The following is a 14459-nucleotide window of genomic DNA, read 5'->3' as shown; positions in this document are numbered from 1 at the left end:
GGAGAATCAGCACAGACTTGTTGAGCTGAAATGGCCTCCCTCTATGTCGTAAGGAAATATGACATTTCTCTATATGAAATAGATTACAGACAATGATAATCAGGCTGTTATCCATACTTTTCCTATCCTTTGCATTGAATAAATTGGAATATTTAACCAAAATATGTACATATTGATAATAGAACATAGAAAAACTACAGCACAACTCAGGCCCTTCGGCCCACAAAGCTGTGCCAAACATGTCCCTACCCTAGAAATATTGAACATATGCTAGTTTAGGTAAGAGAAGAGTTAAATTGTAGAAATAGCTTAACCTTAAATGATTGAACAAGAGAAGATATTCCAGCGATTCTTATCATGTGTGGCATCTCACAATCTTGGAACTGAGGTCCTACTATCACAAACAAATGACAAAACAATAGCAAAACAAGAAAGCAGTAAGGAACTAGAATTTGGATCATAAAATAAGGGAAGAGAACATGGGGATGTGCATGTGCAGGAATTAAGGAAGGGGTAAGTTTCCAGCTTGGATCCTAGGCTAACAGGGGTCTTGCTAACATGTCCCTCTGCAACTGAACCGCAGATATGCTGTATAGAATTAATCATGACCACACCAAGTGGAGAATGAGCATCCTGGATGAGATTGAGAACCTCAAGGTCATGGATCAGGAACACACAGAGGCCTTGCACAAGCAGCAGAAGGAGCACACTACCTCAAAAATTACCACACCCTGAAAAAAAGACATAAAGATAGACACAGTTTGGAGCACAAACACAAAAAGGAGAAGATCTGAGGAAGATTATAGAGGCAGACAAAACATTAACTGAAGAGGACCATTGATATAGTTTACTAGTGAGTTTTTTGTACAACTGCATCAGTTCTCAGTTAAATGCAATGTCAACTACTGTAACCAGCTTGATAGCCACAACAGAACAAACATTGCTCTGCACAAACAGCAACATCAAGTACCTGTACTCAAACATTTACTACCTGAGTGTTGCTGAGTCCCAGTCCACCGTGTTCTACAGGAACTTGCAGCCCAAAAGCTCCCATTTCCTTCAGTCCTGCCAAGGTCTTATTCTCCACCTCCCCCAGTCTATCATTCTCACCAGCATCATTGACCTCCTAGAATGAAACATAGCAATTAAAACTCAACATCACAGCAGTGAAATCATCTGTTCTGTGTTTCACAGTTATTTTCTCTTTTCGCTTGGTTGGTAAAGGGGTTAAGGATTACGGGAAGAAGGCAGGAGAATGGGGTTGAGAAAAAAAATTGGCCATGATTGAATGGCATAGCAGACTCGATGGGATGAATGGCCTAGTTCTGCTCCTATATCTTATGGTCTATGGTCAGCGAGCCTGGGCAGTGAGTGTTGGCTGGATCTTAACTGCTGAGCCAACCTTCCTTTTGTAGACCATTAACAGTTGTACATTTCAAAGCAAGGTTAAGAATAGAACCCACAGAAGAACTTCACCATCCTAGCCCAGTGGTACAGAAATCAGCTGTCATATTGACTGAGACCAGAACTGGAATCGAATAAAGTACATACGGCTCAGCTACTCAACGGTCGATGAGAATGTAAAAAACAGCAAAGTCAAATATTTTTCCGACACCTTATGATACTAGAGGGCAGTTAAATGAACGTTCTGGTATAATTAATCAGCCTAATTACTCAGTACTTAAGTGATTAGAAACAAGCACAAGTCACGGTTACAATAATAATGGGAAAAAAGAAAATCAGCATTGTGTTACTTGCCAAAAAGAACTTGGAGACTGGGTCCACCAACTCCTGGAGAAACTGCAACTGCTCACTGTTGAGAACTGCATAAATGAACAACACACAATTAATTTTTGATTTGAATTCTCAAATAAAGAAAATTACACAATTATACAAAAATTCATAGTGCAGATTTAACTTTACATTTAAAATCAGGCCAGAGGATTTATTATTTTCCTCTATTAAATTTCTGATGATGAATGAAGCATCATCAGAAATAGTTTCCTATCAATCCGTTCACTTTCTTTGGGGGCTTTGGGAATATATTTTTTTTACACTTCCCCCTTCTCTTCTCTGTGCTTATCCTTGGTGTCATTACCACAGATAAGCTGATAATTCCTGCTCAGTTTGCTGCCTCTCTTGATCCATTCAGTCCAGCCCCACAGCATCTGGGTCATCAGACCTTTAGTCTTGGTTGAGCCACAATTTTCTTCAGCTAGTCACATGTTCACCCACCACCTACTTCCAAGCTTTCATGAAAAATAGGTCATCTTACCAATGATTCCATCTCTCTTCCTAGTTACTGTTTCAGGTTCACTGTGAGTGTGCATAATCTTGAGATCCCATTGAACCCAAAGGTATGTCTCTAAAGCTATTCTTTCTCTGTCACAAAAATCACCAACTTCCCCATCAGCAACCCCAGTCTTTACTTTGGCTTCTCTACTGATGAATCCCTCAGCAATACCTTCATTGCCTCCAGCCAGGACTAATCCAATGCTTTCCTGGCTAGTTTTCCATCCATTGACTTTCCATTCTTCAGCTGCTGGTTTGAGGTTTATCCTCCCTTCATTTGCCTCACCATTAAACAACATGTCTAATCACACGATCCAAATTCTCTCTCTAAACTCCAACACTTTACACTTGTAGGATGGTTATTAAACCCACCCTGCTTTTGATCACCTAAAAACATGTCGTTTTTTCACGTTATTATTATTATATCTTTGTGAAGTGCTTTGCAAATACAAGCGACATTTGTTGTTGACAGCCATGGTAGCAGAAAGGCAGACTAAAATGTGGGATAGTACTGACTTATTGGATCTGAAATTATGCCACGGGATATTCATAACAGAAATACATCTGAAATTTCATTCTCCACTGTTTTAAAATTACACAATAACCAGGATCAGAATTTGGAAAATGCACAATACAATAAATTATACAATTATTCAGGACAAGATATTAAGCAAAATATGAACAAAATTTCAGCTGAATGCTATAGACTCCAAAACCATTGCTATTATTCTGGAAATTCATAATTGTTTAAGGAATTTATTGTCTCCTGTGACATTAACCTGTCTGGATTAATCATGGTGTAAGGCTAAATGGCAATTGCCTTTTACTTCACTTCATGATGCAATGGAAAGGATAATAATGCAGCATCTACATAATAAGTAACTTGGAGGAATTATTATAAATATAAGGATGTATTAGCTACTTGGAGTTTCTTAAAAAGTTTTGAACTTGACTGCCTGGTGATTAAAAACTCGAAATGCTAGAAATTCTCAGCAGGTCAGGCAGTGTCTGTGGAAAGAGCAACAGGGTTAACATTTCAGGCTGAAGATTCAAGATGCAGATAGTATGGGGCAGAGAGGGAGAAAGCAAAAGGGAATATCTCAGGTAGGGTGAGACCACCAATGCCTGGTGATTGCTTGGATTTTGCCCTTTTGGGCAGGTATATGCGTAACTAGCACAATGCCTTCAGGAAGAGCACACGGGCTCCAACACATTTCCAACTTTGGCCCACAGCCCATGTTGTATTCTTTCAGAATGGAACATGCAAACACTCCAGTGGATCCAATTGAAGAAGATTGATTGATTGATTGATTGCAGTAATATCTGCAACAGTAATTTCTAATTATATAACAGATTTAATGGCAAACGGTTCAGCTATCTAAGGGGAAACAATAAACAGCCATATATGCAACAGAAGATTTGATTACAAAGAAGGGCGTTCTCACCGTTTTGAAAGGGGAAATAATATCTTGGAGGAAGTTTCAAATAATGGGACCAAGGAAGCTGAGGTTCTACAAGAAGTACTTGAAAGGTAGGGAAATGCATAGACATACAGAGTATAAAGGACACAGTAGGTTACAGAAGTCAAGCAGGGCAAGGCTGGTGTGGGGTGAAAATGGGAATAAGAATCTTCAAAGTCAGAGAATAAAAGAGAAAAGAGTAAATCGATTAAGATTGGGGTGTGAAGCTAGCAAAATTTAGTGCGATAGAAATGAGTGGTTGAGCTTTGAGTGAGTTTGTGTTGAAATAGGATAGAGGATGGAGGTTGATGTGTAGAGAACTGGAGAAATAGAGTCTAACTCTGGTGAAAGCATAGACAAGAGTCTATCGGCACAGCTTTGTGGGCCGAAGGGCCTGAATTGTGCTGTAGTTTTTCTATGTTTCTAAGAGTCTCAGAAAAGTGAAATAAACCCAGAGGTAGCAGTAATGTTTATTCAATATCATAGACCACAGTCAAAGAAGTCTTCAGAAAATCCGGGAGTCATCCTTTCAGATATGGACGTGGAAAATAATAGTGTTCTGTTAAGTAACATTTTTACACCTGATTAGTTTTGGATTGACAGATGCTGTCATTTCAAAAGAAAAATGAAAAGAAATCAGACACACGTACCATATTTCCCAAAGAGTTTAGTTCTCCTTCTCATTCCTATATTTTGTTTTAAAATGTTTGCTTATTTAATTGGTAATCAACTTTTAAAATGAAAAAAGTGACCCCACTGTTAATATTATTTTGTACATCAACATATAGTGGCGCAATTGGTCCATCAAATAATGGAAAATTTCATGTGGAGAATAATTAGAAATTTGTTTGTTTGAATTGTTTACTTCCTTGGTTCCCAATCTAAAAGACGCCTGTATTTGAATTGGCTTGAGAAACTGTTGGATCACCTCCTATCAAATCTGTTGCACAAATGTTCAGGGGATTAGATATAACATTGCTCTTTAACTCTTTGAACATGCAACGTTGATCAAAGTTCATCAGAATTCAGGTTTAAAAATTAACATGGGAAGATTACTCCACTGCCTGGAGTTCAGTGCTTCTGCTACAGCTGGTTGTGCCCATGCTCCAATACATATGTAATTTGGGAAAAGGCATAATCATATTGTTTATGTTTTTTATTTACAGAATACAAATAAAATTGTTTTGAATTCACTGTGACATGCACATAACATTTATTTAATATAATATGGATTTGAAAACTATGCATTACAATCAAAACCATGCAGAGAAAATTTCCATTTTAGTCACATTAGAGAGCAACAGATCAGCGATTATTAGATGATAAACTACAAAGGAATAAGAAGCTACCAAGGGTCTTGACCCGAAACATTTCCCTCCACAGATGCTGTCTGACCTGCTGAGTTCCTCCAGCATTTTGTTTTTGCTCCAAATTCCAGCATCTGCAGTCTCTTGTGTCTCTACCAAAAGGTTTCAACAAATATCCCATCTTAGAACTTGGCAGAAAGTCTCAGCGTGCATCACATTCAATGACTTAGCAGAGTTAATGTTCAAGTAGACTTGAAATTTTAATCCTGGTTCTCTCATCAGGTGGTGCCTAATCTGCTGAGTACTTCCAGCATTTTCTGTCTTTGACATCTTACAGACGAAATGCAAGTTTGCTGGAGCCATGTGGTTTAAGCAGCCTAAGAAGTATGAGTTGATTGATCCTCAATCTCTGCTTCCTAAACTATTCAGTAGGAAATTTGCAAAGACCTCCTCAATAATACAGCTTGGCTGGTGGAAAATCAAGGAGTTACGTAATTTATACAGTGTACAAGGGAGTAAAACAAAAATCTCCTGAGAGCAAGATATGAGATTTTGGGGTAAAAAAAAATGTTGATAAGTAGTTTGTTGTGTGCAAATGTTGGTTCATTTCTGGGCACTATACCATGAATTTCTTTGATGGAATTGTAATTATTGTGAAACTGAACATAAATTTTAAATTTCTGATATCCAAGATCGTATGCATTTTTATCTCATGTTTTTTGGAATATGACATCCTTAATCAGAGTAACACCATGTTCATGAGTAGGCTTGGCTTTTGGTATTTTGCAAGACACATCATCACTGTGACCTTGCACATTTGGGAACAAGCACAACACTTGGAATTCTTATGGTGCAATGTAATAGTGCCTGTGAAATCTACAACCATTAATCTTTTATTTGCACAGCAAACATGCTGACAGGAGCATTTTACTTGTCTCCTGTCTGCTGAATCACAGTGCGTAGAATATGTTCTGCACCATAATTGGTGGTCATGAAAAATATGCTATATTCTTCAAAAATCAAAGTGATACATGAAATAGTGTCTTCCATACAGATCATAAGTTTGCATTTATGATTCTCATATCGTTGGTTCACAACCTCAATCAGCCTGAAGTTACCAAACAAATGGAATACGAGTGAGAAAGTGAATAGAAATAAGACCACAAGACATAGGAGCAGAATTAGGCCATTTGCCCCTTCGTGTCTGCTCCACCATTCGATCATGGCTGATTTATTTTTCCCTCTCAACCCCATTCTCCTGCCTTCTGCCCATAACCTTTGACACCCTTACTAATCAAGGAGCGATCAACCTCCGCTTTAAATATACCCAATGACTTGGCCTCCACAGCCATCTGTGGCAATGAATTCCACAGACTCACCACCATCTGGCTAAAGAAATTCCTCCTCATCTCTGTTCTAAAGGGACATCCTTCTATTATGAGGCTGTGCCTTCTAGTCCTAGACTCTCCCACTACAGGAAACACCCTCTCCATGTCCACTCTATCCAGGTCTTTCCATATTCCGTAGATTTCAATGAGATTCCCCTCATCCTTCCAAACTCCAGTGAGTACAGGCCCAGAGCCATCAAACATTCCTCATATGTTAAGCCTTCATTCCCAGAATCATTCTTGTAAACTTTTCTGGACCTTCTCCAATTCCAGCACATCCTTCCTTAGATATGGGACCCAAAACTGCTCACAATAGTCCAAATGTGGTCTGACTAACAACTTCTAAAGTCTCAGCATTACATCCTTGCTTTTATATTCTAGTCCTCTTGAAATGAATGCTAACATTGTATTTGCCTTTCTGACTACCAACTCAACCTGCAAGCTAACCTTTAGGGAATCCTGCATTAGGATTCCCAAGTCCCTTTGCGCCTCCAATTTCGGACTTCTCTCCCCATTCAGAAAATAGTCTACGCCTTTATTCCTTCTACCATACACTTCCCTATGCTGTATTCCATCTGCCACTTCTTTGCCCATTCTCCCAACATGTCCAAGTCCTTCTGCTGACTCCCTGCTCCTCCACCTATCTTTGTATCATCTGCAAATTTGGCTACAAAGCCCTCAATTCTGTCACCCAGATCATTAACATACTGTATAACATGAAAAGTAGCAGACCAAACACAACCTCTAAAGGACACCACCAGAAAATACACCCTTTATTCCCACCCTGCCTTCTGCCAGTCAGCCAGTCTTCTATCCATGCTAGTACCTTCCCTGTAATACCATGGGCTCTTATCTTGTTTAGCAGCCTCATGTGCAGCAATTTGTCAAAGGCCTTCTGAAAATCCAAGTAAACAACATCCACATTTTATGCTGTCTCCTTCGTCTATCCTGCCTGTTACTTGCTCAAAGAATTCCAACAGATTAGTCAGGCAAGATTTCCCCTTAAGGAAACCATGCTGACATTGGCCTATTTTATCATGTGCTTCCAAGTACCCTGAAACCTTATCCTTAATAATGGACTCTAACATCTTACCAACCACTGAAGTCAAGCTTTTCTATCTTTTGCCTCCTTCCCTTCTTAAAGAGTGGAGTGACATTTGAGATTTTCCAGTCCTCTAGAATCATTCCTGACTCTAGTGATTCTTGAAAGATCACTACTAATGCCTCCACAATCTCTTCAGCTACCTCTTTCAGAACCTGGGGTATAGTCTATCCAGTCCAGATGACATCTGCCTTCAGACTTTTCCGCTTCCCAAGTACCTTCTCCTTAGTAATAGCGACTACACTCACTTCTGCCCCCTTCTCTCTTGAATTTCCGGCAGGTTGCTGGTGTCTTCCACAATGAAGACTGGCGCAAGATACTTATTCAGTTCATCCACCATTTCTTTGTTCCCCATTACCATCTCTCCAGTGTCATTTTCCAGTAGTCCGATGTCCACTCTTGCCCCTCTTTTACTATTTATATATCTGAAAAAAACTTTTGTATTATTCACTAGCTTATCTTCATATTTCATCTTTTCTCCCCTTATTGCTTTTTCACTTGCCTTCTGTTGGTTTTTAAAAGCTTCCCAATCCTCCAGCTTCCCACTAATTTTTGCAATGTTGTGTGCCCTCTCTTTTGCTTTTATGCTGTCTTTGACTTCCCTTGTCAGCCACAGTTGCCTCAGCCTCCCTTTAGAATGTTCCTTCTTCTTCTTTGGGATGAATTAATCCTACGTCTTCTGAATTACTCCCAAAAACTCCTGCCATTGTTGCTCCAGCATCATCCCTGCTAGGGTCCCCTTCCAATCAACTTTGGTCAGATCCTCTCTCATGCCGCTGTAATTATCTTTACTCAACTGTAATACCAAGACATCAGATTTTAGCTTCTCCCTCTCAAACTACAGGGTGAATTCTATCATATTATGATCACTGCCTCCTATGGGTTCCTTTACCTTCAAGCTCCCTAATTAAATCTAGTTCATTGCACACCAAATCCAGAATTGCCTTTTCCCTAGTGGGCTCAACCACAAGCTGCTCTAAAAAGCCATCTCATAGGCATTCAAATTCCTTCTCTTGGAATCCAGTGCCAACCTAATTTTCCTAAACTACCTGTCTATTGAAATCCCCCATGACCACTGTAACATTGCCCTTTTAACATGCCTTTTCTATCTCCTGTTGTAATTTGTACCCCAAATCCTGGCTACTATTCGGAGACCTGTATACAACTCCCATCAGGGTCTTTTTACCCTTGCAGTTTCTTAACTCTGCCCACAAGGATTCTACATCTTCTGATCCTATGTCACTTATTGCTAAGGATTTGATTTCATTTTTTTACCAACAGAGCCACCCCACCCCCTCTGCCCACCTGCCTGTCTTTTCGACAGGATGTGTATCCTTGGATGTTTAGCTCCCAGCTGTGAACTTCTTTCAACCATGACTCAGTGATGCCCACAACATCATAGCTGCCAATTTCTAACTGTGCTATAAGCTCATATACCTTATTTTGTATACTGCGTGCATTTAAATATAACACCTTCAGTCTTGTATTCACCACCCTTCTTCTCAAATTTGTCTCAATGTTGCTTGAAGTTGAGTTATTATCCCTTTTAAACTTTGTCTTATTCTTTATTCTGGACAATTCAATAACCTCTCCTGCACTTGCCTTCCCTTTCACTTTATCCATGCTCTTCCAATCTGTTTAAAGCCCTAGTTATGCGATTCGCCAGAACCCTGATCCCAGCATGGATCGCCAGAACCCGGATCCCAGCTCCCATTGGAACAGCTCCATCCTTCCCCAATAATGGTGCTAATATCCCACAAACTTGAACCCACTTCTCCCACACCAATCTTTGAGCCACATTATTTAACTCACTGATCTTATCTACGCTGTGCCAGAGTATGTAGCTCAGGTAACAATCCAGAGATTATTACTATTTTAGTTCTGCTTTTTAAATTTAGTCCCTAGCTGCTCAATTTCCTCAGCAGACCCTCTCTTCTTATTCTACCTACATCATTGGTACCCATATGGACCATGACAACTGGATCTTTACCCTCCCATTCCAAATTCCTCTGCAGGTCAGATGAGATGTCCCAAACCCAGGCACTAGGCAGGCAATACAGCTCTCAGGTCTCTCAATCCTTGCGACAGAGAATTGTGTCTGTTCCCCTGACTATACTGGCCCCAATCACAACTACATTTCTCTTCTCTGCCCCCTTTTGAATGGCTCGCTGAACCACAGTGTCACCGTTCGGTTGCTCATCTTTCCTACAGTCCCCACTCTTATCCGCACAGGGAGCAAGAATCTCAGACCTGTTAGACAAGCTCAAGGGCTGAGGCTCCTTTAGCACTACCTCTTGCATCCCCCTACCTGCCTCATTCACAGTTGCACCTTCTTGTCCCTGACCACAGACCAAATTTAAAGTAGTTAATCTAATGGGCGTGACTGCCTCTTGAAACCACAGGTAACTCTCCCCCTCCCTGATGCATTGCAATGTTTGAAGCTCAGATTCCAGGTCATCAACTTCAAGCCTGAGTTCCTCTAGCAACCAACACTTGCTGCAGATGTGGTCACCAAGAAACACAATGGGGTCCACCAGCTCCCACATCTTGCAGCTACAACACATCACCTGATCCTGCATCCCTACTTTATTTAATTAGTTGTAATTTGATGTCTTCTTGGTTAACTACTATAAAAAAAGAACCTTACCTGTTCTTACCTGCTACTCACGTGTGCCTCTTCCCCAAAGCCTCAGATTCCACTCCTACACTGACCCATTCACACAATTCCCACTCCAAAATGGCTGCTCTACTTTACCCTACTTTCATTTTATTGGCTGAGTTGCCACACACTTAGCCAATCGCACAACTTTAACAAAAAGTGCTAGTTCCTCCCCTCTGCTGCTCTGGCTGCTGCAACTGGAGAAAAACCAGAGGATTGTTTTTCATGTTAGAGGCCAATGATCAGTGGTGTTCCGCAGAGATCAGGGCTGGCTCCCCTGTTGTTTATCATCTATATTAACAATTTGGATAAGAATGTGGGTGGTATGATTGGTAAGTTTGTGGATGACACAAAAAATTATTGGTGTGGTAGACAGTGAAGAATATGGTCTATGTTTACAGCAGGATCTAGATCAACTGGGAAAGTGGGCAAGGGAATGGCAGATGGAGTTTAACTCAGACAAGTGCGAAGTGATGCATTTTCAGAAGGTAAATCAGGCCAGGAAATGACACAGGGCCCTGGGGAGAGTGGCAGAACAGAGAGAACTTGGGGTACAAGTACATAGTTCCCTGAAAGTGGTGACACAGGTAGTCAAGGTGGTGAAAAAGGTGTGTGGCATACTTGCCTTCATTGGTCAGGCCATTGAGTATAGCTGTGCAAGACACTGATGAGACCACACTTGGAATATTGTGTGCAGTTCTAGTTGCCATACTATAGGAAGGACGTGAATAAGCTGGAGGGTACAGAGAAGATCCAGAAGGATGTTGACAGGACTGCAGGGCTCGAGTTATGAGGAGAGATGGAGAGGATAGGACTGTTTTCCCTGGAGCGAAGGAGGCTGAGAGGTGATTTTATGGAGATTTATAAAATCATGAGAGACAGAGATAAGGTGGATGGTCAGTCTTTTTCCCAGGGTTGGGAAGTCATACAAAAACATGCTTTCTACACTAAACAACTCACCTGATGGAAAAGGAAAAACTTGTTCAGTGATGACTTTGCCCTTAAAAATGTTTACACCAAAGGATAATGACTCCTACAGAGGAAGATAACACATTATTTATAAAAGCAAGAATATACATTTTGTATTAATCTCGAAGAAGCTAGATAGTGAACAACAAGCTTTCTTCAGTATATAGGTAATTAAATATAAGTTACATTATGAGTTTTTATATCTAGAATTATCCAGATATTCTTCCAATAATTCATCTACATTATCATCTGTAAATTATGATCACTATTTTTTGCTTTATGCTTATTATTTGTGAAGGGAATTGATTAGTGCAGCTGGTTAAACATTTCTAACTTTGGAAGCTCGATTCCATTTCAACCTTTACTGATCAAAACTTTAATAATGGGCTACAAAGGTCCCATGTGAAGTGAGTTTGTGCAATCTCATTCCAATTCTTTGTAACAAATGTGCACATAGCAATTCGCCCTACTTTGGCTTTAATTGACACCAATTTCTCACACAGTGTTGTCACGGATTGGTCTCCTAAAAAGCAATGACCAAAGGACCGCCAGCACTTTGATGATTTTGATTTGGGCCAGTTCCCTGTTAAAGGCATCTTTTCCCTACAAGCTACAAATATCTTCCTGCTTGTAACTAGTTTGTAGGGAAAAGATGCTTTTAACAGGGAACTGGCCCAAATAATCCTTTGTTTCCTTCGCCATCAGGTCCCGTTGGGAATATGGCTTGGAGGAGCTGGATCTCCAATGCGTGGAGTGTTTAGACAAGGTGAAATTGAAATTAGATTATGGAAGCGATGCTCCCTCTTAGAGAAAAAAATCTCGCATCAGGTGTGAGATGTTTTTGGTGTTGCTACACATGATGTATTGTTGCCCATACCTGCTCCTGCATTGTAACAGTTATGCAAAGCCATCATGCTAGCCATCTTCCATTTTAACTGGAGGTTGAATGTGGATTGTGTTCATTGAGACATGATGTATAAACCTTCACAGAAAGGTGCTGTCATCTGATGGCTACTTTTTATGTCTGGCTGCATCAAGCCATGTGTTGATCCTGTCTGTCCCCATTGTTGCAAAGGATGGATCTGGCTATGTTTCCATGGAACATTCCACTCAGGTGGATCTTGCTGTATCACCTATACCACATGGAAATGTTTGTGCTGAAAAACTGCTTTGACTAAGTCAACTCGCCATGTTCATGGGCTGGGACCATGGAGTTCTGGGACACAATTCTAAACATACTGTAGGCAAGATGGGACCTAGGGAAATTATGTCTCAGGAAGGTGACATCCATCATCTGAGACCCCCACCATCTGGGCCGTGCCCCCTCCTCATTGCTGCCATCAGGCAGGAGGTACAGGAGCCTGAAGACCCACAACTCAAGGTTCAACAACAGCTTCTTCCCCACTGCCATCAGGTTCTTGAACCGACCTGAAAAACCCTAACACCAGTTTGGACTATATTTCTTTTTCTCTATCTCAACTTGCATCGTCCTTATTTTTATTTTGTCATGTAAGTTATGTATAACTTATGTTAATTTAAGTTTATGTTAACTTATGTCTGTAATGTACTGTGCTGCTGCTGCAAAAAGCCAATTTTCATGGCAGTTACACCCTGTGTATGTATGCCCACAACAATAAAGTTGAACTTGAATGAGGATATGGAGCCATGTTGCAACAAGGATATCACTAAGGACAGGTTGATGGATCCAGATTTTGTAAATAATTGAACATTTTGATCATCACATGAATCAACAGGATTCTAATCATTATAGTGTAATGTAAGCTGACAAATGTTCAGTGGTTTGACTCACGCTTCCTCTTTCACTTGCATAGTGCGCGCCAAACTGGAACCTTGGAATAAACACTCTAGGTAAAATATTCCTGAAGGAAAAGGAACAGAATAGATCGAGAATATCAGAAAACCAACAAAGAATATGGAAAATATCTCAGCAAGTAAGCTGCTTTAAAGCTTTACTGATTTTTTGACAATTTTATACCACACATAACCGTTTAAAGATGACTGCTTTTAACTCCCATGGATAGGCACAGAAAATAATCAAGGAAAAGTAGCAGGCAACTTGCCTTATGGAATTATGCTGCAGCTGTACAATGCCTTAGACCACATCTTGTGCACTGTGAGTGGCCCAGACCAGCATGCCTTAGAAAGAATAAATTGGCCTTGGAGTGAGAACAGAGTGGATTTCAAAATATTAGGAAGTGATTGGATAGGTAGATAAAAATATCCTCCTTTGATTTTTGAATCTGGGCTAGAGGAAGAGCCAAACTTTCAAGAGTATGGGTCAGTGCATGAAATGATGAAAATTTTGAGCACTCTTGTGAAAGTAGTAGTAAATGCTCAATCCATGGTTAATTTTAAGGCTGAATTTGTTAGTCAAAGATATTAAGAAATGCAACACATGTGATACATATGGTCACAGATAAGGCATGATTGAGCAGCACGGGGTTTGACGCCAACCTCTGGTGTTATCTGTGTGGAATTTACACATATTCCCTGTGAAGGTTTTTTGCCCAGTTCCCAGGTTCCCCTTCCCCCCACCCACATCTCAAAGGGGTTCTGGTAAGTTCTTTGGCTTCTGGGTAAGTGGAAAGGAATCAAAGAGATTTGACAGGGATTTGAGAGGAGCTCATTTATAGGGCTTACAGGGAAACAAAGGGACAATGGGACTGATGGAATTTCCTCTGCTGGGTGCTGCCATGGATCTAAGGGGTTGAATCTGATCCTTCTGTGTCATAAAAAGTAAGTACCTCACTGAATGCCAAAATGGTCTCAGGAGACTAAATGGGCTACTCTCAGGTTTGCAGATCAAAATGCCCATACTAACTGCAGGGTGCAGTTGCTATGCTTAGTTTCAACGTGAGGGCACAGCTTTTGACTCTCATCAACTTTTACAGATGCACCATGGAAAGCATCCTACCTGGATGTATCACGGCTTGGTACGGCAACCGCTCTGCCCAGGACCGCAAGAAACTGCAGAGGGTTGTGGACACAGCCCAGCGCATTACGGACACCAGCCTCCCCTCCTTGGACTCTGTCTTTACCTCTCGCTGATGTGGTGGAGCAGCCAGCATAATCAAAGACCCCACCCACCCGGGACATTCTCCCTTCTCTTCTCTTCCATCGGGTAGAAGATACAGGAGCCTGAGGGCACGTACCAGCAAACTTAAGGACAGCTTCTACCCCACTGTGATAAGACTATTGAACAGTTCCCTTATACAATGAGATGGACTATGACCTCACGATCTACCTTGTTGTGACCTCGCA

General features: G+C 40.8%; 1 protein-coding gene across 3 annotated transcripts in view; it reads right to left on the bottom strand.

Moving 5' to 3' along the window:
* LOC127571791 (very long-chain specific acyl-CoA dehydrogenase, mitochondrial-like) overlaps positions 1–14459 on the bottom strand; it is a 69217-nt gene that overhangs the window by 43213 nt on the left and 11545 nt on the right. For all 3 annotated transcript variants that reach the window (XM_052018498.1, XM_052018497.1, XM_052018499.1), the window contains 4 exons: positions 12988–13057; positions 11169–11241; positions 1759–1823; positions 992–1126 (listed from right to left, as the gene is read on the bottom strand). In XM_052018498.1, the coding sequence (XP_051874458.1) occupies positions 992–1126; positions 1759–1823; positions 11169–11241; positions 12988–13057 (343 nt within the window). The remainder of the gene's footprint in view (positions 1–991; positions 1127–1758; positions 1824–11168; positions 11242–12987; positions 13058–14459) is intronic.

Source organism: Pristis pectinata, chromosome 6, assembly GCF_009764475.1.
Source record: "Pristis pectinata isolate sPriPec2 chromosome 6, sPriPec2.1.pri, whole genome shotgun sequence".
NCBI classification, from domain to species: Eukaryota; Metazoa; Chordata; class Chondrichthyes; order Rhinopristiformes; family Pristidae; genus Pristis; species Pristis pectinata.
The sequence above is the reverse complement of the archived record's forward strand: the minus strand, read 5'-3'. Positions and strand labels throughout refer to the sequence as shown.